At 47.3% G+C, this 27,686-nt stretch overlaps 1 protein-coding gene across 2 annotated transcripts in view; it reads right to left on the reverse strand.

Moving 5' to 3' along the window:
- Nucleotides 1-523: 523 nt before the first annotated feature.
- smo (smoothened, frizzled class receptor) overlaps nt 524-27,686 on the reverse strand; it is a 96,834-nt gene continuing 69,671 nt past the window's right edge. For both annotated transcript variants that reach the window (XM_084602413.1, XM_084602414.1), the window contains 3 exons: nt 14,683-14,828; nt 4,125-4,268; nt 524-3,183 (listed from right to left, as the gene is read on the reverse strand). In XM_084602413.1, coding sequence (XP_084458539.1) covers nt 1,277-3,183; nt 4,125-4,268; nt 14,683-14,828 — 2,197 coding nt within the window. In that variant the 3' untranslated portion in view covers nt 524-1,276. The remainder of the gene's footprint in view (nt 3,184-4,124; nt 4,269-14,682; nt 14,829-27,686) is intronic.

Raw genomic sequence — 27,686 nt, forward strand, 5'->3', positions numbered from 1 at the left:
CCTTTAAACTAATTATTAAGGCTCTTTAATGCTTTTTTTTTATTGCTTTAATGGCTCATACTCCCAGCGTCCGTGGGTCCACTGCCTTGGAACTGTGCTAGCTGTGGCCTCTCCCCTGCACATCGGCGCATTCCTCTTTTGGGGCACAGCTGTGCATAGCAACCATGTGGTCAAGTGTCCGTGGGCTTGCACACAAGCATCGGCGGCAGGTGCCGCGACGCGCTTTCGACAGACGCCTGGGTGCAGTTGAGTGAGTGGGACACAAGGCGCCGCAGCAGCCTAGTGACTGTGTGGAGAAGTGGCGAAAGACGCCTGATTCCCCCAACATAAGGCGTAAGAAGAATCAGTTCGGTTGGCACCATTTCCGGTTCCGGCATTTCCTCCAATTAGAAGACTGGAGGTCAGAGAGACGGGGACAGTTTCAATAACAACGCAAACTCGAAATACGGACCCAGAGGCAGACGCAGTAAAGCAGGAATCACGAGGCATTTCAAACAAACGCTTTCGCCTCATCGCACTTCAGTTGTCCTAAGTGCCATGCAGTATTGTTATTATTATCCACCATATTTTACATGCTCATGACTACACTTCCAGACTGTTCAGTATTTTGGTAGTTCCAAGCGTCGCAAGAAAGTCAGTGACTGCAATCAATTCGAGGCACAATAAATAGACATCACGAAGAAAAGTGACAACAGATGCCTTGACGTATAAGCTATTCAGTTTGGACTACTACATCACTGTTCCAACTTTTCGTCAATAGCTTGATGTTCAGTTTTATCCATAGGCCATACAGACATTCATACAGATGTCAAGGATATCTGGAACAACTGCTACAGACATCAATAACACGAGAACTTTTTGATACACAGTGGCAATGCTTTGGTTGTTTCCCTTTGCCTTTTAAAATTATGCAAATTGTAATGTACAGCTTCCTAAAGCACACAAATGAAAGAATACGAATATGGCCATTGCATCCAAGCTGTCATGAAAATCAGGACAACCCCACACTTGCTTTTTTGAAAAGCATGTTTTAAAATGTCCAGCAAATCTATGAAATAAAAATAAGAATAAAAGGGCTACCAATAGAACATAGAGCAGTGCGCTTCAAAGAGTAAAATTTCAGGCACGCAAAATTGAGGCCCCAAAGGAAAGTGTCAGAAGACTGCCTTGGGAGCAGCATGGGCACAGTCAGTTTTTCCTTCTTCAGCATGCATGCAATATGTGAGCACATTACAATGCAGCTAGCAGCCACCTCGGAACATGTCCAATGGAGACATCACCTCGATACAAAGCCAGGCTCGGCAACACCTTGCGTGCATCCGTTGGCATTCGGCTGGTGCGACGTAGATGAATCCTCGCAACACCCACTGAAAAGAGGTCTCTGAGAAGGCGACGATGCATTACAACCATCCCCGAGCTGCTCCTGAGGTTGTTGACACTGGTGGCATGGTTCTAGGGAATGCGCCGCACAGCCATTTCCAGCACTGTCCACTGGTGCAAAGAGGTAGGTGTGGCAGCTGTGTGGCTCGTCAGAGTTTGTGTGACCTGATGTGGTTGAGTCCAGAGTGTTGGGCTCGGTGCTCCCAGAAGCCAATCCAGGACAGAGGGGGTACTGGTCCATGCACAGCATCCCTTGCTGGTAGCCACTGTTGTGCGATGGGGAGTGCAATGGCACTTCAGCGTTGTAAAGAGGGCACGAACAGTGCTGCAGTCCTTGGTGCACTTGCTGGTGGCATGCTGGCCACGGGGTGCTGTTCAAGTTCGTCAAATGAGTATTATTGTTGTTGCTGCCACAAGGCTCATGCACCGCCACTGCCTGGTAGTTGTCGCAACACCGCGGTGACACACTTTCCCTCTGCTGTTGTTGCTGGACTAGAGGTGACATGGCAGCTGGCGACTGAGTAACGGGTGGGGTTGCGGCACTGAACCTGTGCAATGGACTCTTGGATGCCTGCGAAGAAAGTCTCTGATGTTGAGCCATTGGAGATTTGGACATCCGTGCCAAGGATGTGTTTGACCACCTCGACTGGTTAGACTTGATCTCTCGCATCTCAATTGTTTCTGGTTGTTGCTGCTGCTTATTCAAGGAAGCCAACGGTCGTTCATTCTGAGACTTCCTCAATGGAGTTGGTGTCAAGACAGTCTCTTGGCGCTGCTCGGTCTGTGTCTCCTGGTGTGTCTGAGGTCGAGGCGGTGAGCCCATTGTTGCTGCTGCAAGCGCTCTCTCCCGCTCTTCCACGGCATGTCGCGCCGAAAGCACGTGAGGGCTACATATGCCTGCATCAGTAAAATCCGAATCCGATGTTATTATGGGAATGAATCCAGTCTCACTGGCACTGTCTGGCATTGGGTGCAATGGAATGAGTGGCGTGTGTGCCGGATCCAGCCCCGGGTATGAGGCAAAGCCTTGACCATAAGGGTAGAGCCCAGGTGCATAAAAAGGAAAACCTGGGTAGCCAAATGGAGCAGGGTAGCCAAAGGGAGGCAAAGTAGCCTCGGGTGGAGGATGCCCCGGCAAACGAAGACCATTCAAGTAGCTCAGGTAAGCAGCGTAAGGGTTGGCAGTGGACAGAGAGGGGTAGCCTGGAATCATGCCAGGCATTTGGAGACCTGCTGGATTGGCCTGCCCGGGCTGAGCTGTGGTGGAGCTGCTAGTTGCTGCCATCCCTGCAGAACTGTCCACAGCACCGGCCGCAGCACTGCGTCGCATGGAAAGACGCGTGGCTCCCGACTCGGACATCCCATGTGTGAACGGTGGGTTGATAAGTGGCTCGCCGCGTCTTTGTGCAGCTGCAGAAGGCCTCAGCAGGGAGAGGTGGTTCTGGGACAGCACGCAGCCAGGGTTAAGGTCTCCAGTGCTTGTGGCCCGTGCCACTGATGGCGGTTTAGCCGCGGCCACCGACAGGCCACGGTGGAATGTCGATGATGCCGCAGCAGCAGCAACCAGGCTTTGCACAGATGAGTCACTGCCCCGCCTTGCTACTGCAGGGTGCGGGAAGGGCGAAGGCCGCTGCAGGGCGCCCATGTTCAGCAGCCGCTTTCGCTCGCGTCGAGTCTTCCGTCGCTGGTGGCGAGTGAAGGCACGCTGCATTGCCAGCCAGTGCTGCTCGGCTGCTACCTGGTAGCTCATTTGCGAGTCCAAGGACTGACGGCGCACACTGAGTGACAGCTGCCGGCTCACGTCTGCACAACCAAGAAGAAGGCCACTCAATGCAATGCAGAACAAAATGTAAAGCACCAGCAAAATCTGTTAAGCGGAGTCCCCTAGGGTAGAGTGATATTAGGAACTCAGGGAGAATGTACATCATCTAATGAATAGACTACTCAGATCCATTAAGTTATGAATGAAGAAAAAGAAGCGGACTGTGGCATGGGCAGGAGCACTCACGCTAGGCTTGCCGACATTATTATAAAATCATTATAAAATCATCCCATCACCATCAGTTATGCTCCTTGCGACTGGCTTGGCACCCTGTCACAATATTTTAAAGCTTTTAAGCTAACGGATGTGCTTGGTTGGATGCTATTAATTACTCCTTTGTTTTCAAAACGCATGAATGCTGCAATGGCATAACCACATGTTCAAGAGCCCTTACAAGGAAGCTCTATAATTAGGCGCCAACACAATAACTTGTGGTGGAAGAAAAAGGATCACACACCAGCTGCCCCTGCATCTTGGAACTGTGCAAAGGCTTGGTGTCACTTAACTAAATATGGTTGTCAACTTAAGCATGCTGTCTTCAGGGCACTCCCACATAATTTGAGCCTAACTGCCACAAAACGTGAAACCGTAATGCCAAAACTCTCGTCACGGAATTCTTCAAGCTTTCAAGTAACATTGTGAAGCCTACAGCTGAAGACTTCGCAAGCATTACCCTTGCAACAACGTCACTGCAAGAAAAACGAAGTTGTGATTACCAAAAACTACATGTGCTTAAAGACACTTCAGTCAGTGAACTTGCTTCATGAGACTTGCAACTTGTCCTCTGACATCCCTAACAGGGTGGCTACCAGGACGAGACTGTCTGATTCCGAGGAACCTTCAAGCTTCTACTCAGTGTTTTCTACGAAACCGAAACCCATGAACAGGAGAGAGAGAGAGAGTACAGGAGAGGTGCGCTCACCAGAAGTGGATGAGTAGCGCCGTGCTGGTGGGATAGCGGTGGGGCCTGCCACAGCGCCACGCCTGTGCATAAACCCTGGCAGTGCAGCGGCCCAAGTGGACGACAGGTCCTGGGAGGTCACACTGTTCATGTCCAGAGTCATACCTGCAAAATAAAAAAAATTAGCTGTGGTTTAGCTTGTGGCTAAACCTGGAGTTACGCGAAAGCAACCTGCATGGCTACGCTTAGGTTCAGCTTCAAAGTAAAGACATGGCTTTTGCGCATAGTAGTTTACTCTATGGTTTTGCTTTTATTTATGCCATAGGGGAATAACTTCACGTATGAGCACCCTTTGCCCCTCGTCGTTGACCATTTTCATTCGGGTGTAGAAGACTTCTAGGGGTATGACATCGTCTCTACGTCGAACTCCGGGGCACATTGCCGTCACAGCATTCAAACGAATATTCTGTCCTAGCAACTCGCTGTTGTTGTTCGCTTCTACCAACTACCGAGTTATCTGTCTTTTTCTTCTTTTACTTCTTCTTGGTCTTTTTCTTCTTCTTCTGTTATTTCTCTTTCTTCTTCCTCTTTTTCTTTTTTTATTTTTCTTTGTCTCCTTCATTGTCTTGCACAGTGGCACAGTAACACGGTGCCACGCCGACAGCTTGAAAACCTACCGTAGTGTAGCTTTCACTACAAAAATGGCGGGATTCAACCTGGCTGGACCAAGTTGGCGAGCATAAGCTCGCGCTATGAGCATGGGGTCAGACTTTTCGCTGTTCGGGAGCATTGGCTGCAAACCTTAGACATAAACTAAAACTTGCCCCACCTGAACTTAAAATATTAACCTACTTTTCAATAATAAGGCCATCACTAGAATATGCGTGCACCGTCTGGGATCCCTACACTAAACGTAACATCGAGGCCCTTGAAATGATTCAACGCAAAGCCGTCCGTTTTATTTTTTCAAAGTATCGTGTAACTGACTCACCAACGACCCTCATGAGAACTCACGGTATTGAAACATTACAGCTGCGCCGGAAAATTCAAAGACTGAAACTACTTTTCTTACTAAAAAACCATAAACTGCCTATGAATGCAGACCCCTTCCTTAAACCTAACACTACGCGCCAAACACAAAATCATTATGCACAATCATTAACCCCTTACAGTGCTAGGATTAACGCCTTTAAATACTCATTTTTTCCACGCACCATTGAGGAGTGGAACAGGTGTCCGCCAGATCTTTTAACCAGAGCTGATTCTTTTGACTCAATGTTTTCTTCACAGCATTTAATTTGAGAGCCATTTATTTCTATGTTTACTTTTTGCATTTTGCATCTGAGCCTTGTATTTATTGTTGTATTTTGTGTTACAACTTGTATTTAACATTTTTCAATTTTGCTAATCCTGTTCTTTTTGCATATAATATGTATTCGCCCCTCCTGCTTGGGCCTACTGTAGGCCTGCAGTATGTTCTAAATAAATAAATAAATAAAACCTGGCATGAGTGCATTCCCTATGGATAGCGAGATAGGGCTTGTGCTGGGCTACATCAGCAGGATTGTCCGAGTCAGCCTGATGCTTGCTCCAGCATGTATACATCAATGGCCCGGGTACCGCATCGCTCACAGCTAGACTGAAGAAGCGAGCTGCAGTTAGGCAGCTTATATACCCTTTCTAAGCAGCTGTCATATGGCGGCGAGAGCATCAGTTTAAACCAGCGGGGCAAGGCAGAGGAGTGCACGGTGCAGCTGCTGGTCACATGATTGCGAAGCTGACGTCACTCGCGGTACGGCTGAGGATGAGTCGAAGGAGCACGCGCGTGGTATAGATGTGGCGAGATGCAGATGAAACTGGCGCATGACCAGCACCGAGCTTGCGCAGCTGAATGACTTCGGAAAATGGTAGCAATAGAACTTACACTCTAAGAGTGCGCAGTCAATGGATTCAAGTGATTTAACAAGGAGACTAAAGCAGTATTCGGAAAAGCACTGCAGTGCAACGACACTGAAATGGCGTATGTAATGTTTTTCCTGTTCTGAAATCACTATACTCCACTTGTGGACCTTTCTAGAGCCCAGCCCTTCAGTGCCCATTCGTAGGAAGAGCTGCGGCATCAGCATCATAACTGGCAGAGTGGACAAGGAGCGTAATGGGAAGCACGAATAAGGAGGTGCCATAAATTCGTCCTGCTATCAAAAGATATGGGTTTTCTGCCGGTGCTTTTCTCAAGTATTTCACCCCTGAAGAGCCAAACGCCAGGCCAGGGGAGCTCTTGTACCCTTTGGAAACCGGTGGGTACCCAGCAGCACCAGGGATTGAACCCGGTACCTCCCAAATGCGAGGTGGATGCTTTTCCAAAGCGCACTAAAGAGCACCTCCAAGGTCCCATGACCTTACTAAAAATAATGTTGAGCCCACAGTATAATTTGTGCTGCTCACTGATTATCCTACAACAGGAATGCATGCGTGCTGTTAAATGTATCTCATCCAAATACAAGGAAACCCACGAGGAAGATTACCACTGAAGAACCCTTTATATCCTCTTTTGTGACGTCACTTGTAAGCCAGGAGGCAGCAGCAATGATACAGTATTTGCTTTCTATACAGTGTCAACGTTCCAGGTGAGGCCGGTGAGGCAAAAGCAAGAAAAGGGGACTCCAGCAATGGCACTGTCCTCCCAAGCACAGTACACCTGGAAATTGTGCGGCTGGAGGTGGCATTGTCTGAAAGGCTATTCTCTTTAGTGCACACCAACACCTCTGAAGCACATTTTCGAGTAGCTTGTTTATGCGTTCTTGTTGTGATTGTTGCGTAAGGTGTCTATGGCTCCGGCTTCCCACATGTGTGCTGCATCCAGACAACAACACTCCAACTCGGCTGTGTTTTTGGGCACTGTCTCAAGAACGTTGGCCTCACTGCTCCTAAAATGCCAGCATAGAAAGCCCCCCCGGTTACGACACGCTTTCATCCACTAGTCAAATGTAGCTTGTGACTGCCCATGAGTGCACTTTGTGACTCACTCCTGCAGCCCTTTCTTTCACTATCAAGAGGGGTGCCCAGATGTATTACACTGCCAAAGGCTTCGAAAGCAGCAACATATTCAAGCGGTCTGCTTTTGGTCGTGAGGTGAGGATCTGTTCATTTGTGAGTGCGAAATTTTCTTCTCAATACTAATAATTTCTTGTTTTCATCCTTGTGCTTAACCCTTCTCAAATTTTGCACCATTTTTTACAAAGCTGAAGCTGTTGGTATTGCACTAACTGCAAGCTGATCTATACATGAGCACGTGCCCTTTTCAGGGGTCTGTTTTTGCACCAGTTTCTTGGTTCTCTAGGGTACTTGGGGGTTTCTGTTGCTGCAGCAATCGCTTGGGAGGAAGTGGCTGCGGTACCAGTAATGCACCCCTTTTATTCAATGTTCCCTTTTCGTTGTCAGTACACGTTAAGAACCCTAGGCGGTCAAAATTATATAAAGTACCTTACTACAGCGTTTCCTATAGCTGGGGCAATGTTTCAGGAGCAGTTTTCGTCACTTAGGCTGCAGAGACCAGTTTGACGCAAAGGATTGCCACTAATCTCTCAGGAATAAGGTTGCTACCAATCTACCTACCTTAGATGTATTGAATGTTCCACTGAATGAAAGTTCAATGAATCTAAACACTGCTGTACTTTTGCATGGGACTTTTAATGGTATATTCTGAGAGTACAATCAGCTGTACTGTCAGCACCTCGGTCAGGAGCACGTGACCACTTTGGAAATCTCAGAAAGCAGACTGACAGGGTTTTGTTCGAAGAAACAGACATTCAATATGAATTAAGAAAAAGAATTAAAAGCATATTTTTGCCTTACTTCATATATTTTTCTTTTATGGCAAGTCAACTTACTACCTGCTTTGGGTACAATGAACGCAAACTGCTTGACTGCACATCCTTACAATGTGAAGAAACTGAAATCAGGCTAACACCTAATTGGCTCAGGGAATGCCTTGTATAGAGAGTACTTTGGAAAGAGCATAATTAAGGTGCTTTAAGTACGTATTTACTTAAGAATGCTGACTATAGCTGAAATTCCGAGGCCGGCCTATTTATTTACTGCACATCTATTCTATCACAAAAATAGGACACAAACACACGAGCACTCACACTTAACCTTAATTGCTACTTATCTGAACTTAATTAACGCCGCCTGCGTGTGGCTTCCCCTGCTGACCCTCATTTGCGTACACTTCCTCTCCAACCTGCTCAGTCACCAATCCCTTAACTTGAGCCTCTATTACCTCATAAACACTTGTTAGCGTGCAGTTGTAAGCTACCGCATTATGTGAAAAATAGATCGACATGGGTATGAAGCCCCATTTTAACCAAGCCACAGAACTGACTTAGCGCCAAAGGGTTCCATGTTAGATTCCCATCTCAATAGAGCTACCAGAAATGTCAAGCTCCAGCCAAAGGGGCCACCTCATACAGTCTCACAACACTACGCAACCTGTTTAGCAGTCAGTGCATGGTCATGCCAGCTGCTAACCACCACATACCAAAGTCATGTCCATGATTTCTCGCTCACAACGCCGACAGACAATGGAGTTATTGCAGAATGGGGCCCTTAAAACTAGCGCGTTACAAAGCAACGGTCTCAGTCAGCATTCTTAGCCATCAGGGACAGCAGAAGTATGCACCAGCACCGAGAGCAGGGGGCATTTTCAGCACATTTAGTTTAGTTGGCGTTGGTGCGTTGGGGTTTTTGGTACATAAGCAATTAAGGCTATAATGCGCCAAGAACAAGGCTGTTTGTCTTCACTTTTTGGATGTGACTAATCATTTTTAAATTGTTATAGCTTGTTAAGGTTCATTGCTCCTTTTCGAAACCACAAAATGCGAGAAAATTCAACAATTGCATTTTCTCCCTAAAGCAGTCTAGGATGAAAAGGGACCTGTTCAGTGTAAAACAGTGCAAAATATTTCTGCCTTAATTTCTCTAGTTTAGTGCCTGAGAGTAGAATGTGATTTGTTGTTACTAGTTCACCTCCGCACTCTTCACATAAAGGTTTGTCTTCTTTTTTAAGAATGAAGCCATGTGTTAGGTGCGTGTGCCCAATGCGAAGCCAAAATAAAATGACTTCAACAAAACGTTTTTGGTGGCTGCACGATGCCCATTCTTCAACGACTGCTTTAACAAAGTGTAATTTTTTGTTTCATTCATTGTTCCATAAAACCTGCCATTTTGATCTCAGTTTTCCCTTTATGAGCTTCATAACATCTCTATCTGGCATGCTGACTAGTTGTACTTCATCATTACAGTCTGCTGCGGCACATGTGTCAGCTCTCTCGTTGCTGCAGATTCCAACAAGGCTTGGTAACCAGTAAAACTTAATCGACTGCCCCTGTGTTTCTGCGTCTCCGATTAAAGGTTCTGTAGCATTTCTGTGATGCAGTGCTGTGATTAAGCTCAGAGAATATGTATAAATGATGCTGTTTCCAATACTTTTCTGTAATATTTCTTCTACAACCTCAGCTACAACCTCAGAAAAGACACGACACTCAGCTGTGAAAACCGATGAACACTCAGGCAACCGGACTACTTTCTCCCATTTACCTTGTACTATAGCACTTCCAGTGTACAGCTGTATTAGAAGCATCTGTATAGAATTCTATATAATCTTTGTATTTTTCATTCAGTGTCAAGAACTGTTGAACTATGTGTTCATGCGGTGTTTGTTTTTTATGAAAGTGGGTTAACGTGAAGTTGCACACAGAGGGAAAATGGTATCAGGGTGGCAGTGCACTTGGTCTCCGGGCAAGTAAGACCTCGTTACAAGAGGACACTCCAGGGACCCAAAAAAGTTGTCTCTTGTAAGCAATGTCTCTTGTAACCAAAAATTCTAAAAGCACTGTGTTGATGAGTTTACTCCACATCAGCATATAAATGCATTCACACACATTAACAGAGAATTTTTCAGGAAAGCTTAAAGAGGTTATTCGTAGTATTTTTTGTGAGTGCAGAGTACATTCCTTCCCAAATTCTGAAGGTAAAGCACTTCACTTTGCAAGCCTTCCTGTTGGTCTAATAGCCTTGAAGCACTATTACATGCTCGTCAACCTGCGATGCTGACACTTTTCCTCTGAAATGTCCTCGTTGTCATCCTCTGTGGCACATGTGCCATTTACTTGCGCGATACTTGCACAGTCTGTAAGCTCTTTGGGAGCACACAAGATCCATATCTGCAGATATGAGTTCCTCAAAAGATTCTGGTACCTCAGCAGTCTCTTGGATGCTCCCCCAAGCTTCATTTTCAAGGAAGCTTTCCACTGTAGATATGGGCCCTCTTACATTATGCCACCACATTTAAAACCTGTGTCTGAAACAGTTTTTCGCAGCTTCACTTCTCAGGCCATTCCAGACACCTGAAATCACCTGAACAGCAAACTTGGCATCAGTTACTATTGTACGGTCTTGCTACCTGTCGAGCAACGGGCATTCTACCATTCTTGTTTTGCACAGCAACTTGACAGAGTGCATAATGCCTTTGTATATTAGTTGAAGGTAGCGTGTGGAGTTTGGAGGCAAAAAATAACTTTGGTGGCTTTGAGCACGAGAACTTTGGTGCTGCTAGAAGCATTGTCCACAAAGAGAAAGACATCAGGATTCTGAGCTTTCATCTTGCGATCAAATTTTAATGAGGAGTTAAAATGCTGGATGTCATTCATGCATTTTGATCTGCTTCGCAAGTGACGGTAATGCGATGCCAGTGGTTGAAACAACGGGGTCGTTTTGACTTTCCAATCATCGGGAAGCACTCCTTAGTTCTCGACATATTGCAACAAAAAGGATGCTGATATTGAACAGAATTTAGCTAAAGGAATCTGAAGTGCATCACGTACGGGTTGGTACGCTTCAGCTGCATTGCATAAGCACACCTGGGTTGTGTCTCTTCTAAATAGTGAACAATTTACACTAGGGACCTGAAAAAGTTGTCCTTTGTAACCGAGTGTCTCTTGTAACAGTGCCTCTTGTAATGAGATTAAACTGTATTTGGAAGTGAATCCAGTATGTTTAATTCATGGCATGCCTGTTCAAAACGAAGGATTAGTGGTTTGATTGCTCAGGGTTTGTTGTTAAAGAGGGTTCTAGATGGGCAGCTTGTGACTATCGGGTGACATAGGTGTTTCGGTAAGGATCTTATTTTCAGTACATATGCACATGCAAGCACTGTTCTCCTGTCTTTAAGGGGCGGTTAACTTGTTCCAACATAAAGGCTTTTTATTGGAGATGTCCTATATGCTCCAGTTGAGAGGCGCAATCCCACGTGTACCGGATCCAAGCATTCCAGATAAGAGGGTTTCGCTGAACCATATACAATGCTTCCATATTCTAGGGTAGAGCGTATTATAGATCGATAAATATATAGAAGGCATGTTCTGTCAGACCCCCAGTGTTTTCTTGACAGTACTTTAAGTATTTTTAATGATTAAGATGTTTTCATTTTTGAGGGTGTTTATGTGGAGTAAAAATGTCAACTTTTTATCAAAGGTAATGCCCAAAAATTTATGTTCATTTTTTAACTCGTCTGAGGGTGAACAGAACAGCCACCGATTTCTGTGGAGAGAATTGGAACACATTTTTATCTGCCCATGTGGCTAGTCTATATATAGGTAGCTGCACTTGCCATGGTTATGTTAGAGGACATACATGCAATCTGCAGATCATCAACATAAAGCAAGTACATAATGGATTTCGGGATTTCTCTGGTTATTGAAGTTTTACAACAAACAAAGTCGTACTTCAAATACATCTTTAGGGAACTCCGTTCTCTCGAATAAAGCTCCTCAAAAGGGCGTACTTTAAATGGACGGTTTGATAGGAAATCATTTAGACAGTTTAACATCCGGCCTCGAATTCCTAAATCTGCTAGGTCACGTAGAATGCCAAATCTCCAGGTTGTGTCCTATGCTTTTTCCATGCCAAAGAAGACGGCAAGACAGTGTTGCTTATGTATAAATGCTTCTCGGACAGCATTTTCAAGTCTAAGAAGATGGTCTGTCGTTGAGCAAGTTTTTTAAAACCACACTGATGATTGTTTAGAAGTTTATGTGATTTTAAAATAAAGGTTAACCGAATGTTCAAAACACTTTTGAAAGATTTAGCAAGGCAACTCGTGAGGGTTATAGGCTGGTAGCTACTGGGGAGTTTGGCGGCTTTCCGGGTTTGAGAAATGGGACTATAACAGCTGTTTTCCAAGCTTCTGGTATCTTTCCTGACATGAATATTTTGTTAAAAGATTTTAAAAGTGCATGTACAGCCGGAATGGAAAGATGGGCCAGCATTTCACAGTGTATTCTGTCGGGCCCTGCGGCAGTTTGTTTTCCGGCACAGTACTCTATTGATTTCATGGACAGTAATTTGGCTGTCATAATGTTTATTTTTGCAACCAGCTGTTGGAAGTCTGTTTTTCAGCAATGTTTTTGTGCTTTAGAAATGACTGTGCGTAGTGGGAAGAACTAGAAACTGCTGCAAAGTGTTCGCCTAATATGTTTGCTTTCTTCTGTAGGGTTATTTGAATACTAGGTGCTGTTAAAAGAGGAAATGTAAATGGTGAGAAGCTGCCATTTAGCTTCTGCACCTCCCCCACATTTTTTTCGACGTAGTTAAGCTATTTGCAGACGATACATAACGTTTCCAAGAGTTTTTCTCGGCATTTCGCCGGATGTATCGTGCTTTTGCCTTTGCTTTCTTGAAGTGTATGAAGTTGTCCTAGGTTAGGTACCTCCTGAAAGTTCCCCACACTTTATTTTGCTTCTCTTCTACCTCCCTACAATCTTTAGAATACTAAACTTTGTAGTTGCACTGCACTATTTCAGAACATTGAGGGATGGTGATTTCTGTTGCAGCGATACTGTAAAAGCTCGTTAATTCGAACTTCACGGGACCGGCAAAAAAGTTCGAATTATCCGATGTTCAAATTATCAAATGGCCTCGAAAAAAAACTGACAAGAAGCATTTGCATTACGGAAAAAATGTACCGTATTTAGTCTCGTAAGGAAAATGAACCCACCCAGTCCCGATTTGTGCCTGCGAATCTGGAGAAAAAAAAAGCGGTCAGTCGTAGGGGGTCCCTCGGTTTCCCGCAGTCACCCCGGTCACGGTCCACAACACATTTCTTGGCAGTGCGCCAAGATGCTGCGCAACGATAATGGCGCGGGTGCCGTCTGCCACTCCAAATGCATGCTAGAACGATGCTAAAAGCCGGCGTCATGATTGCAGCTGACTTGCGTGCTTCCGTTGACGACTGGTGGGTGGAAGGATGGATGGCTATCGCAAAAAAAAAAAAAATTTAACCTATAGTGCGATCATAGCCTTTCATGGGCATTGGCTGGGACTGCGCCCGAAAGTACTTATCCGTATTTCCAAATTAGCAGGGCTGGAATTAAAGAGTAGTTGAAAGCGAAGTTGCGGAGAAGAGAGAGCAGGCAGCCGCCGCCGCGGCCATGCATTGACCTTGCCTCTGCCGCCGTCCCCTCCCTCCAACACAGCCGGCCGCCACGCCGGTCAAAGCACCATTTAAGTTTTACCCTCTCTTCCATGGTTTCACCTGGTTCCATTTTCTGTCCCTGTTCTGGACGTGCGCAGCCTCTAATTATGCTCTTTTACTTACCTGGTTCTATTTTCCGTCCCCGTTCTGGACGTGCGCAGCCTCTAATTATGCTCTTTTACTTTACTGTTAACTGTGTTTTACTTCTTTTTTTCACGTGATGTGCGCCAAGCCGGCCAGACATGGTGGCGTGTAGTTCGAATTATCTGTAGCGGAGCCGACTCGCGTTCGAATTAACGGGCTTTTTTATATACAGATTTCTATGGAGCTTGACCGGACTAATTAGTGTAGCTCGAATTATCTGAAAATTCGATTTATCGAGGTTCGAATTAATAAGCTTTCACTGTAGTACAATTTGTGAACTTTTCGTTCAGTTCATCAACATTATGTATGTCTTTTTCTTTAAAAGTTTGCCAATCAGCTAAATGCGGCTTTCAATGTTGTGGTTTCGTTGGAATAAAGGCAGGTGATCATTTAGTTCAGTATCGTGTTTGTGTTTTCCTTGCCTTCCTTTTCTTTGGGTGAAGGAAAGGCACGCATGCGTTTAGGTGCCCAGGAAACCCAAAGAACATCCCACAAAACCTCAGGTGTGTTCTGCTGGACCAAGCATGAGAACCATCGTCCTGAGCCTCTGGCCACACACCTGCCAATCCAATGCTGGAAGACTAAAGTTGGTGCTGAATCCGATAGCTCTCTTGTGCCCTATGCTAAACACCTCCCACCCCGTTTATTATTTAGATATGCCATGGATGCAATGCTACCAAGCAGGTGGGCACCTTTGTACAAACAGTTTCAGCAGCATCAAAGAATACCTGCCCTCTAGTGCCAAATGTATTGAACAGAAAAAGGGAAAGGAAACAGACATGAACAAGCTGGCATTTCAGAATGGAAATGAAGACACAGTGGTCTGAAGACAGCAGCAGAAACACCAACCCCATCCCAAAGCTCCCCAGGGAGGCTGAGCCTGGGAGGAAAAGCGCCACTCACCGACGGGGTCGTCGTGTGCACTGTGGAAGCTGATGGAGCCGTGTCCTCCTCCCCGGCCGAGTTCATGCCTCCGGGTGAAGGCTTCTGCAACGAGCTTGTGGCGCTGCACGCGGGGGGGATCCTGCGCCGGCTGCCGCAACACAGTCCTGCACACGGTAACACCAAAGTGCTGAGGGTCACACCAAAGGGTCATGGTAACACCAAAGTGGGAAGTAGCAGTGTTTTTTTTACTCCGGTGGAGGAGAAGTGAGTTTGTTAAAATTTCTGTAGAAACCAAACTATACAGCTTTCAGCGGCATGCACAAACCATCACACAATGTTCATGTTTAAAAAAAAAAACTTTTGCAAGTCAGATTATGACACTTGTATTCACCTACATGTACTGCAACCCAGACCAATTAACATACAGTGAAATCTTGCCGACTTTGTCCCGCATAATATGTTTTTCTGCATTTTTTTTGTTCCTGACCGAAGGCCTACAGAGGAAATGTATTCTTGTATTGTTAAAACGATCATATTAAGGCAACAAACAGCCTTTAATGCTGTTGCTGTCGGCAGTGTCGGCAGAGGTGTCACGCTTTCGAGAGCGAGAGTTAGAAATAAATTAATAAACCTTGTCTCCACCGGGAATCGAACCTCCATCCTTTGGATCCCCAGCCAAGCGCTTTACCAACTGCGCCACGCCCCGGATCGTGAAACGCTCTTCATAATTCCACTTGTCTACCGTGATGATGATAGCAGGATTCCGCGAGTGACAGACGCTGTGCCTTTTCCTTCCTGTAAACGAACTACAAAACACTGGTGAGCTTTGATGCGGTCAATGAAATGCTGGTTCTGTTTGACAAGGGGCGTGCGATGTACTGTCACAACAGGTCATGACATCACCAGGCGATTCATGCATATACGAAGCTGACCCCGCCGAGCGTCCGATCCAGGCATTCGTGCGGAGCCTTTCATTTGCCGCTTCTTCGAACGCCACACCACACAGAAAACAGAAGCAGACCCAGATGTCTAAGAGCCATTAGTACAACAGGCATTAGCAGCGTTCGAAATTGATTTACAGAATAAAAAAGCTGCTGTATCTGTAGCAATTTTCCACGAACACATGTACCACAGCGTAAAGGAAGGGAGGAAGGTGGGAGTGAAAGAAGAGAGGGAGATAGAGGTGCTGAGTGGAGGGCTACGATTCGCTGTGCTCTAATGGCTTTTGCCTCATCACACTTTACTGGTCCAAAGCGCCCTCTAGAAATTTTTTTTTCACGTGGGTCGCAATAGTATGATCGCAGACACATGTGAAAAACTCACAAGGTTTCAAATTTCCATCCAAGAGGCAGTGAAAATGTGCTAGTAGGGGCTGACAATAGCCTCATGGTGATTTCCACTGGTCGATCGGAGCTGGGCGCCCGAGCCGACCTAAAGCGCTACAGAGCGAATCAGCCTTGGTCGACCAGCGGAACGCGTAGAGCGCGCGGCGGAAGTAAAGCTGAGCCGGTTTCCAAAGTTGTAGTGGTTGTAGCCGCATCCCAGCGCCAAAATGTTTGCGGTTGATAAATAGGCAGGATTGAGGCCCTCAACAACTTGCTTTCTCATTTTTTTAACGCTGCAGACGTTTTTCGATAGACGCACTTCGACGTATTCGCTATTCTAGGCACTATATATTCGCGCAAAAAACGGAGACATCCAGCCATAGAGTTAATACAAAGTCTTTGTATTAACTCTATGCATCCAGCGTCCTCTGCCGATGTCGCTGAAACGGTCAAAAACAGCCAAAAGAATCCAGCAGCATCCGGAAGTGACCGCGTCAGCGACTAGGACTTCCGGCGAGATCCGACTTCGGTCGGCGGATCGAGCTCCAGCTCGATCCGCCGACCGAAGTCGGATCTCGCCGGAGCGCCCCGAGCTGCCCCAAACGACCAGCGGAATACGCGCAACCTATCTTGGTCGACCAGTGGAAATCGAAATCGTCGTCCCGGAGCAAGAAAACGTGCTCCGTAGCGACCAGTGGAAATCGCCATCAGTAACATTAACACTCTCGTGGCTGTATGCTTGCATTCCTGCCACTGCAAATTATGTACACGTCGTATGTGCCATAAAAAAAAATTACAAGGGTTCAACGCTGCTGAACCAAATATTGAGCGAAAGCATTCGCTGTGGGTGACCGAGCGTTCTTCACTTTTTCTTCTTCCTCAACCCACATACAAACCCCCGCTTTAGGGAACCAAAGCTGGAGTTTGCTCAGAGAGGGCAGCGCTCAGTTTCTAGTGGAGCGGAGAGGAACTACAAAACCTAGGCACATCCGCACCCGCGCTACGCACGGCTGTCTGCGCAGCCCACTCGCTTGGGAGCGTGTGCCACAGGTAGCCGCACGTGCACACAGAGCGGGAGGAGAAGAGTGAGGACGAGGAGGGTGGTCGCACATCTGCGCGCGCAAAGCCGGTGCTCTTTGCCAGTGGGGTTTCTAATTTTTGCTTTTTTCTGTGCCCCGGCTGACATAGAGGCTGGGTGGAGGCATGTTTTTATTCAATATTTTCGAAAGCAAGAAATTATGATTAATTGATCGTCACGGACATTGTTTTGAAAAAGCGCTTGTTGGCAGGCTCAGACATTAAAAAAAACAACAAAAAAAACAAAAACAAAACATGAGCGCGTATTCGCTACTCGAAGGCAGAAGCAAGCGATAGGTATTTTGAAGGACTTGAGGCGGCACCTCTCGATGTCTCTGTCCATGTTGTTCAGAGAATGAAGGGTCCGGCCTTCTCGTTGAGAATTGAGATACTCGTGTACACAGTGACGAGCGCTCCGGCCGCTGGCTGGGGAGCATCCTTTCTATTTGCGATGCGCCGTATTTAAGGCAACGGTTTCCCGCTTCGCCTCATTGTGAACAAGGCTCCCGTGTGGGAGCCGAAACGTCATTCCATCTTTCTTCTTTTGGCCGGTGTCGTTTATTTTCCGTCATTTCTATTTGCGACTCCTCACTTGAAAGGGGCCTATTCAACTCTTTGGGGACAGACTTTTTAGGCGATGCTTTCGGCGCGTTTAGGGCCCGTTCCCTACAAAGGCACAAAGCATGCCGGCAGAACGTGTTCCCTACAAAGGCACAAAGCATGCCACCTTACCCTTTGGTTCCTGCTGACAGAGGTCAGGGGGAGTTCGCTGCTGCAGCGCTTCCATCCGAAATCAATGACCTATCTACCTTTAACAATGAGGGGTTTCTTAGCGGCCAAGGTCACTGACGAGAAGCCGAGAAGCCGAGGCATGCCATTTTTGCGGCAGTTTCCTCTCTCCACGAGACGAAGAGCGAGAAAATGCCTGACAACTTTCCATGCAGGCAGGAACATCTCTCCAAGTAAACCTTCGTCTTCTTAATTCCACAGCTACGCTCCAGTTCAGTTATCTTCTCTAGCGAATGCGCAGTTTTGAGCTCCCGAAGCAGAATCGCGTATGAGGATAGAACGATTGAAGTATGTGTTTTTCCTTTACAGTAAAAGCTCGTTAATTCGAACTCGTGGGGGACTGAAAAATTGTTCGAATTAAGCAGAGTTTGAATTAAGGAGCGGGCGGCAAAAAAAGATGGCCACTGCATTTGGCTGCTAGGGCCGAAGCCAAAATAGCCCTATCTGGGATCGTTATCGAGGAATACGCATTACTACTCTTTGAGGTCGGCGATTGCGGGTATTAAAATCATGCGAGTCCAAACACCAAAGGAAATAAAGATATCCAATCAATTTATGCGCCTGGAACTAATGATAAATGTACCCACGTGAGCGTCAGGCTTAATGAAAAAATATGACACTATTTATGCTTCAAAAACATGTTCATTAACAAAAGAATAATGATCGAAGCATATCAACATGAAAAATAATCGGTGATTTGCATTTGTTTGCGCTTTCTTCGCCGCGACTCGAGAAGCATTGTCTGCAACTTGCCCAACATCTCCAGCGCAGCATCCGAATTCTCATCGGTGGAGAAATAGCGCGCAGCCAGATCGAGTCCCGATGCTGCTTCACATGTGCTCGGAGGAGGCAACGGATCGTCCTCTTTGTCGGACTCGTCGTCGCTGTCAGGCGTGCTCGCCGCGCGTGAGCCATGCTGCTGACTGGACGCAGCCTCGATAATCTCGGCGTCAGTTAAAGGCCCCGTTGTCTCCACGCCGTTGTCTACGTCGACAAAGCTCTCGAAGTCCACACCCTCCGATAAAACAGCGTAGGCAGGGTCCAGCACGATGGAGCCATCATCTTGATCCACTTGAACATCTAAGTCGGCTGTGCAGCAGGCTTCTGTGGCTTCACTGAAGCCACACTTGCGGAAACAGTTGGCGATAGTGTCTGCCTTGACGGCGTTCCACGATGTTGCCAGCATGTGGCAAGCTCCGAGCAGGTTGACATCATACGGCTTCCCGCTTTCCATGCATACAAGAATCCGTTCTAGGAGGTGGCGCTTGTACAGAGTCTTTAGATTTTTAATAATCCCGAGGTACATAGGCTGCAGTACAGCAGTAGTGTTTTTTGGCAAAAATGCCAGACGGATCGCCTTCAGTCCATTGATGTCACAATGCGCCGAACAGTTGTCGACGAACAAAAGAATATCTCTATTCTGTGCCGCGAACTTTATGTCTAGTGTGCGCAACCAGTCTGTGAAGATTGCTCGCGTCATCCACGACTTCTTGTTAGAAGTGTACTCAACAGGGAGAGTCTTCACGCCTTTAAAGCAACGAGGCTTCGCTGCTTTGCCTATCACGAGCAAGCGGCACCGTTCCGTGCCCGTCACATTCGCGCACACTAGCACGGTAACTCTTTCCTTGCTGCGCTTTCCGCCCGAGCACGTATCACCTTTATAGCTCACAGTCTTGTTTGGGAGCAACTTAAAATAAAGTGCGGTTTCATCAGCATTGGAAACATCGCTGAGCGGGTAATCGGCAAGATATTCCTTCAATTCACCTGAGACCCAATTTTCACAGGTTTCTTTGTCGACTGCGGCTGCCTCTCCGCAGACGTTCTTAAACGTCAGCCCGTGGCGGGCCTTAAAACGTGATAACCAGCCTTCCGATGCATTGAAGTCGCTGATGCCCATTTGGTTGGCGAAGTCCGCTGCCTTCGCAGCAATTATGGGTCCACTTAATGGAATATTCCTGCTGCGAACATCCTTTATCCACGTAATGACAGCAGTCTCCATCTCGGGGTGAGTGGAGGTCCGTAGTCTTTTCCGCGAGGGCTCAATCTCCTTTTGGTAAGCATCGATGATAGAGTCCTTGTTCTTGATGTAGGTAGACAACGTGCTTTTTTTGATGCCATACTTTTCGGCAATCGCTGTCTTCATTAAGAGACCACGTTTAACCGCCTGCAATATTTCAACTTTAGTCTTTAAATCCTTTGTTGAGTACTTTCCACGGCTCGCCATGATCGGCACAGTCGATGAGACGTCAGCGGCGAGATACCACACAAACGAGCAAGCTCATGCAAAATGCGACAAGAAAAGACTACTCGTGCACTCCACCGATCGCAGCCGCCGCAGCGCAACGAAAATCTGAAACGGCTTGCTCCGGAGCATCGGCGGCGGCGGAGCCCGCGCCACCCGCGCGTCAGAGAAACGCGCTTCTTTTCTTTTCTTTCTTTCCTCTTATCTTTGAACTCTCCTCTATCTGCACGCGGCAGCGGCAGGCCCGTGCACTTTCCTTTTCATCCTTCCCTCAGTCGCAACAACAACAACGCCGGAGGCTCCAGCAAGGAAATAGGCGGCTCGCCTCGTGCGTGCAAAAATGCGCGCTGCTTATTTATTCTCGTCGCTGTGCATATTAAAAAAAAAAATTTCAATGCATTGTACTCGTTACGAGGCGACTTCTATTTACAAGAAGCAATGTCGGCTGCCGGCTCCTAGTTCGAATTATCGGGCGTTCCGGCCCATTGATATACATAGGGCTTTGCAGGGACCCGGGCATCAGCTCGAATTAACCGGCGGTTCGAATTAAGCGATTTCGAATTAACGAGCTTTTACTGTATAAGCGCCAAGTGATGGCATTATTGACGTATATCTGTTTCTTGAGGCCGACTTGGTTCCGTGATGGCTGCTGCGGTACCGCCAGTTACAAACAGAGGTGCGAGATACGAGCGGTATGTGATACCTAAAAAAAAGCCGACAACCATCTCGTTACCGTTTCCACACAAGTTTTGCGAAAAACCGCGCCGTCACTTTATCATTCCAGTTCTTTGTTTTTTGTTTTTTTTTTGCCCCCTTGGTTGGAGCACGACGGCGGCCAGAACGCGGCCGGAGGAGGAGAGAAACAACCGAGCGCGCGCGCGCAAACATGTGCTAGAAAATAGCGCGGAGCGAATGACAGCATGCTTTTCGATGTGGCGGGGAGCAGACGATGCGGCCGCGCTGCGCAAAGGTTTGGACGGGGTCTCCATGGAGGGCGCTGACGCACAGAGCGGCGCAGCGCCTCCTGGCCCAAGCTTTCTCCCAATTAACCAACCCATATGAATGTGCCTTAGTGGCCTATAGGGGTAACGAGAATGCCGGGGTCCTAGCAGGCTGATTCTGACATAACCGTCCCATGTGAAACAAGAGACCCAAGTTGGCAACTACTGCCAGCCCACATATAAAGCCCCGCTTTAACCAAGCCGTATGAACATGCCAAGCTCTCACCGTAGTGTCACATGGGGTGTGATGTCACAGCGTCAAGTGGGTGTGGCCGCGCCACGCTGAAGGCTCGAAACTTATACAGTCGAACCCGGTTATATCGAACCCGGATATATCGAATTTTGGTTATATCGAACTCACGAAATATCCCCTTAAAAATCCCATGTAAAAGTATAGGAAAGCTGCGTCATATATCGAACTCAATTTCACCGGTCATTCGATATATCGAACTCCACACCACGCACTGGAAAGTGTGCCTTCTCCAAAGACGATCGCATCACCCTTGGCCGTTTGACGCGTGACGTTTTCAAGCCATGCGAGGAAGGAATGAGAGGGGCCAGTTAGGCGACGGCTGGTCTGGGCAGCGCCGCGCCCATTCCCCAAAGGCGCGCGCATCTGCAGTTGTCGTTTCCCGCGCGCCAACACATGACGTTTGCAAGCCATGTGCGTGGGTGTGCCCATTCTTTTGCCGAGCTATCTCTCTCCTTCAGCACGCGCAACGCATGCGCCAAGCCAGCTCAGCGCGCTTTCAGACAGACGTTTTCAGACAAACGTCGGACGCTTTCTCTAGCGTGGGTTGTGAACCCTCTGCGTGCGGCGGCGCGGCGGCTGACGTGGCTATGGCGCCTGCGGATGTTAAAAAGCGGCAGCTCTGTTTTTTGTTTTTTTTTCGTAGGAGTTATTCTTTCTTATCGTTGTGCTGTACGCGCAGCGTAACGCAACATATGGCGGCTGCGGACGTTAAAAAGCGGCAGGGTCTTTTTTTTTTTTTTGCGGGGATGTTTATTTTATTTATTTTTTTATCGCTTATCCTTGCACGTGTGAATCAGCGAAAGCACGCGGTCAGCTGCTGCGATCATGACGCCCGCCCCAAGCGCGGCGTGATAAATCGAACCAGGCTTGTGCAATCAAGCTATCACGGGCACTCTGCCAAGTTCGCTCCCCGCCACCGCAGGAGCTATCAAAAGATAAACGCGCCCCGACGTTATCATTGCGCAGCATCTTGGCAAGCTGCCAATGAGCTGTGGGTGAGACGACCGAAACGGACTGACGCGCGCCATCGACATGCAAGCGAAAATGCTCACGATTTCTGCCGCCGCGGCGACACAGTAACCTTGTTTTGAGCTGCCGCAGTGACTCGAGCGGCGAGAGGGACGCAGTTCCAACAACTTTGAAAATTTTCGCTCTGTCGCTGCCGCTCGTCGCTGAGATCGCTCAGTCGCTTGCATGTAAGTGAGCTGGCCTTAACGCATTTTTTTTTTTTTTTTCAAATTCTCGGGTGCAAAAGTGGAGGGTGGGTTCATTATGCGAGTGGTTTGATTACGCGACAAATACAGTATCGTTTTTTCGCATCGTAAGTGCCGTCACAAGCCGATTTCTGTATATCGAATTATCGATATATTGAAATATTTCGCGATCCCCTTCGAGTTCGATATATCCGGGTTCGACTGTAGTAGTATTGCTTTCGCAATAAGCTCATCAAGCCTAGGCCTGGCGTCATTCCGACATCTACACAACAGTGTTCAGCAGTGCATGTGTTAAAATCTGCATGTGTAAGCAAAAGAAAAAGCAAGCTCCATTCAATTCAGCTGCACTCTTTGCACCAGTTCTATAAAGCTCTGCGGTGGTGCTGCAAGCGTGCAGTGCCAATTCCAGCAGTTCAGGTGCAGCATCGGCACCCGCTGCTTCCAAATGAATGGTGGAGTGTAGGCCGGGCCATCTGCTAGCCTCGGCGTCGCCAACAAGCTGCAGGCGGATGTGTGCGACTCGCGTCAACCGACGCCAATTTCGACAATGACCAGCAGCGATGTTTCTGGCTTGTGCGTTGTAATAAATGGCGAAAAGATCAGAGGTGATTATCCCACTTGTCAACAAGAACACGAATTTGCCAAGAAAACGGCTACGCGTAATTCACATCTAAGAAGCAAACGCACGCATGTGGTGTGATGCATGCTGATTATATATACTTCAGTCATGATCGAATGTGTTTTGATCGCCCGCTGCCGCAATTAATGTGCATATGTATGCGTTTGCACAGTACGTACACATACTTATTGCGATGTGCTATTTGAAAATCCTCATGTTTGGGCCGGATGACAATATGAGCATCATTGATAGCATACATTCACTAATGAATGCATTGCACAATTATAACAGCCAACCACAATCATGTGGTCGGCTGGCTGTGAATAACTGCCCCTAATAAATGTCGAATATGGTGATGAATTTTCAAATAGTACACCGTAGTGAAGCGTTGATACAAACCAGCCTCAATGCATGTGCACCATGCGGCAGCTGGCACCAAGAGACACAGCTTTTACTGATCATGATTGAAGTCAGCATGCATGACAGCACATGCCCATGCTTTCTTGCTAGACATGGTTTGAAGTACGCGTTGTCGTCCTTTTGGCGAACACTGGCATCATCACGCAAACTGTCGTCTGCTTTCGTGCGGTGGCAGCAGCTGCATCATTTCGGCACTGACCGCTAAGCTAGTGGACTGTTTTGCTGAACTTTTCAAGACCTCCACGACCTCTGCACTTTTTGAAACGAATAGCACTCATGCAGAGGCCGCCATGCTGCATCGCTGAAACGAATGGTGAAGTGCAGCACCACATGAACCAATTCACGCAGTGCAAGTGATTTGAACGACCTGAAATTATGGGCGTATTTAAGGGGAGACGTGGGTCTTAGAATGGTCGAAAATGGTTAAAAAAACCTCAAAAACCTTTTTTCAAAATGGGATTTTGAGAAAAACCCATTTTTGGAAAGTTTAACCTTTCGAGCACCTGCACTCAAATTATTAAGGCTGAATTCGGTCAAGAAATGCGATAAAATCGGTTTTCAAAACATCACGGCAGCATCCTGGGCTTGGTTTGAAGCTGTTTTCTTTGTGTGCAATTTGCGCCATCTCAAACGCTCAAGCGGCATGGCTGCGAACACCAGTTTTTTGAAGGCCGTTCATGGTCTCTGATTAGCTCTCTCGCAGCGCGCTTCTCAAGCGCGCCTTCCCGCATCTCCCATTCGCTGGCGTGACCAGCGCGTCGTTTTTTTTCTTTCTGTTTTACGTTCACCGTCCTTTGCGCTCGCGTTTCTCGACGCACCGTTCTGTGCAGAGTTTCTTCTTTTTTTTCCCCTTGCGATCGAGATGCTGGAAAACGGTAGATTGTAACCGTGCACGCAGCGAGCCTTTGGAAGCCGTAAGAAACAGCGCTGAAAGCGTGCTGTCGGGACTTGCGTTACAACACCGCGGGTTCAAATTACAGTGCGAACTGCATCTCGGATCACGATACACCTTGTGTTGATGTCGCCGCTGCGTACTAGGTACTTTCCGGCGCTCACTGTGTTGAGCAGTTGGCGCAAAGTCCGTTCTGTCGGGAAAGTCGGCGAACCAATGAGAGTTTCACCGTGGCCTCAGCACGGTATGCGATGCCAGTACCAAGTTCACTATTGTGGACATTTATTGCACACACGAAGCGCGGAACCTGCGGCAAGATCGCGAAGATGCGAGCGGTCAACCGCACAAGCGTCACAACAGAGCTTTTCAGGGCCACCCAACTGTTTGCCAAAGGCCTCCTTGGCACCGGATCGCTAGTTCCCTTAAGAAACCGTTTTCAGGGCTGAAAATACTGTCCTTGGAGCTGGACATCCTAGCCCTGCGCTCCCGTTGGCTAAAAAAAAAAAAAAAGAAGTCAGCCCAAAACTTCGTTAACTTTTCTTTTTTTTACAATTTTGTCATGTACACATCTTCAAAATTTTTAGGAAATGTTTCCTTGAGTGGAATAAGACACTTTTTGTTTTGTTTTGCTCGAGGACAGATAGGGAACACTGAAATAAAATCTGCAGTTCAAGATTCCTCCCAAAATTTTCTGCAGTCAGAGTCAAAACTTCAAATGCAATTTTCTCAACTTCATATTTTTCGCCAACATGACTAGCCTTACGGAACTTTTCATTATGTTCTTGCAGTACAATTTTAATAAGTCTTACACCGTTGCATTCAGGAAGAATTGAACTGTGGAGCTATGCTATTGTTATGTTGTTAGGTTGAACATATAAAATTGGGGGGAGAGTAATGTCAGCTAACTATATTAAAAATTATGGGGCATCGGCATAATTAGACATTTTTATATGGTAACGCATCTTAGTGACAATATAAATAGCATAACTCAACATGGCAGGTCTTTGGATACAGCTACATTTTAATCAGAGCCAAATAATATTGAGGGAAAGTGTCTTAATCACCCGTAAGAAATTACCTAATTAGGCACCAGTTATGATTCCATAGTATGAGAACTAATTGAGATATAGTGAAACAAATTATATTTTTGAAAGCAGCAGGGAGAAATACATATACACACCGAATTTCATTGTGATATTTCTAATACAGTCGAACTCGGATATTTCGAATTTTGGTTATATCGAACTTGCGGAATATCCGCTTGAAAATCCCATGTAAAAGTACAGGAAAGCTGCGGCGTATATTGAATTCAATTTCACATCGAACTCCACACCACGCATTGGACGGTGCTCTTTCCTAAAGATGATCACATCACCTCGGCCGTTTGCCGCGTGACGTTTTCAAGCCACGCGCGGAGAAAATGAGAGGACACAGCTCGGCGACGGCTGGTCTAGGGCAGCGCCACACCCTTCCGCCAAAGGCGCGTGCATCTGCGGTGATTGCTGCCGCGCTAGCACGTGACGTTTGCAAGTCATGTGTGTGAAGAAACGAGAGGGAACCAATGCAGACGTGGTGTTCGGGGGAAGAACGCAATAGAGCGAAGTGCAAGGGTGTGCCCATTCTTCTGCTGAGCTTTATCTCTCTCTTTCCCGGTCTCATTCACAGCAGCACGCACTACACATGCGCAGACACGCCAGCTTAGCCCGTGGCAGACGCTTCTCCAGTGTGTGTTGTGAATGCTCTGCGCGCGGTGGCTGGCGTGCGATGAGCGTCTCGTGTCGTTGTGCTGAACGCGTGTAAGCTACGGCGGCTGCGGACGCTAAGAAAACGGCAGATCTATTTTTTTTTTCTTTTGCGAGAGCCGTTTATTTTTGCCATCGGGCTGAATGTATGCTATGGCGGCTGCGGTGGTTAAGAAGCGGTAATTTTTTTTGTTTTGCGAGAGTTGTTCTTGTAGGGCTAAACGTGCGGCGCAGCGTAAGCTATGGCGACTGTGTTAAGAAGTGGCAGTTTTTTTTTTTTTTGCGAGAGTTGCACATTCTTGCATCTATAAATCAACGAAAGCATGTGGTCGGCTGTGGTCATGCCACCGGCTTTTAGCATTGTTCACTCCAAACGGCATTTGCATCTATCACGCTTGCCAATGATTTTGTAGCAGTGGACTAGGCCCGCCCCACCTCAAGCGCGACACGATAAATCGAACCAGGCTTGTGCAATCAAGCCATCCCGCGGGCACTCTGCCAAGTTTGCTCCCTGCCACCGCAGGGAGAAATGCGTCCGGTACTGGCGAGCGCAGAAAGTCAAGCTGTCTGCATGCAATGCGTGGAAGACCTCCTTTCGCAGGCGCCGTGCAGTGCATCCTGAACTTGAAGACAAGATGGCAGATTTTGTTCGCGAGCATTGTGCCAGATCCTTGCCAGTGACAGCGGAACTCATCTGCATCAAAACTATTGAGCTCGCCAGTGAATCCGGACTGTCCAAGGAGCAGTTCAAGGGGCTCCATTTTCTGGGTTCATCGCTTCATGTGATGCAAAGGATTTGCACTTCCTCGGCGCACATCAATCTGCCAGAAGCTGGCAGAAGCATACGAAGACAAGCTTATCGATTTCCAGCGCTATGTTATCCGTCTCCGGCAGCAACATGGCTACATGCTGGTAAAATCGGCAATGCTGATAAAATGCCGGTGTGGCTTGACATGCCGTCGTCCACTGCAGTGTGCGAATGCGGCGCGAAGGAAGCCAAGCTTCTTTCGACGGGCAACGAGCATTTGCGCTTCACGGTGATGCTCGCATGCACTGCAGATGGCAGAAAGCTGCCCCCATATATAATCTTTAGGAGGAAGACGCTTACTTCCGAAAGAGGCTTTCCAACAGGATGTTGTCATTCGCGTAAACGAAAAGGGCTACATGGACGAGGTCTTCATGTTGGATTGGATCTATACTGTCTGGAATCGGCGACTCGGCGCACTCCTGCAGTGTCGAAGCATGCTAGTCCTGGATGCTTTTCGCAGGCACTTGACCGCAGGTGTAAAGTGGGCGCTCCGCGACAGGAAAATAGACCTTTCTGTCATTCCAAAAGGGTATGACATCAACGCTCCAGCCACTGGACGTCGTGCTGAATAAGCCCTTTAAAGACCGTGTCCATGAACTTTATAATCAGTAGATAGCTGGCAACAACCCTAAAACTCCAA

Source organism: Amblyomma maculatum, chromosome 4 (assembly GCF_055883805.1).
Source record: "Amblyomma maculatum isolate TAMU_Amacu chromosome 4, ASM5588380v1, whole genome shotgun sequence".
NCBI classification, from domain to species: domain Eukaryota; kingdom Metazoa; phylum Arthropoda; class Arachnida; order Ixodida; family Ixodidae; genus Amblyomma; species Amblyomma maculatum.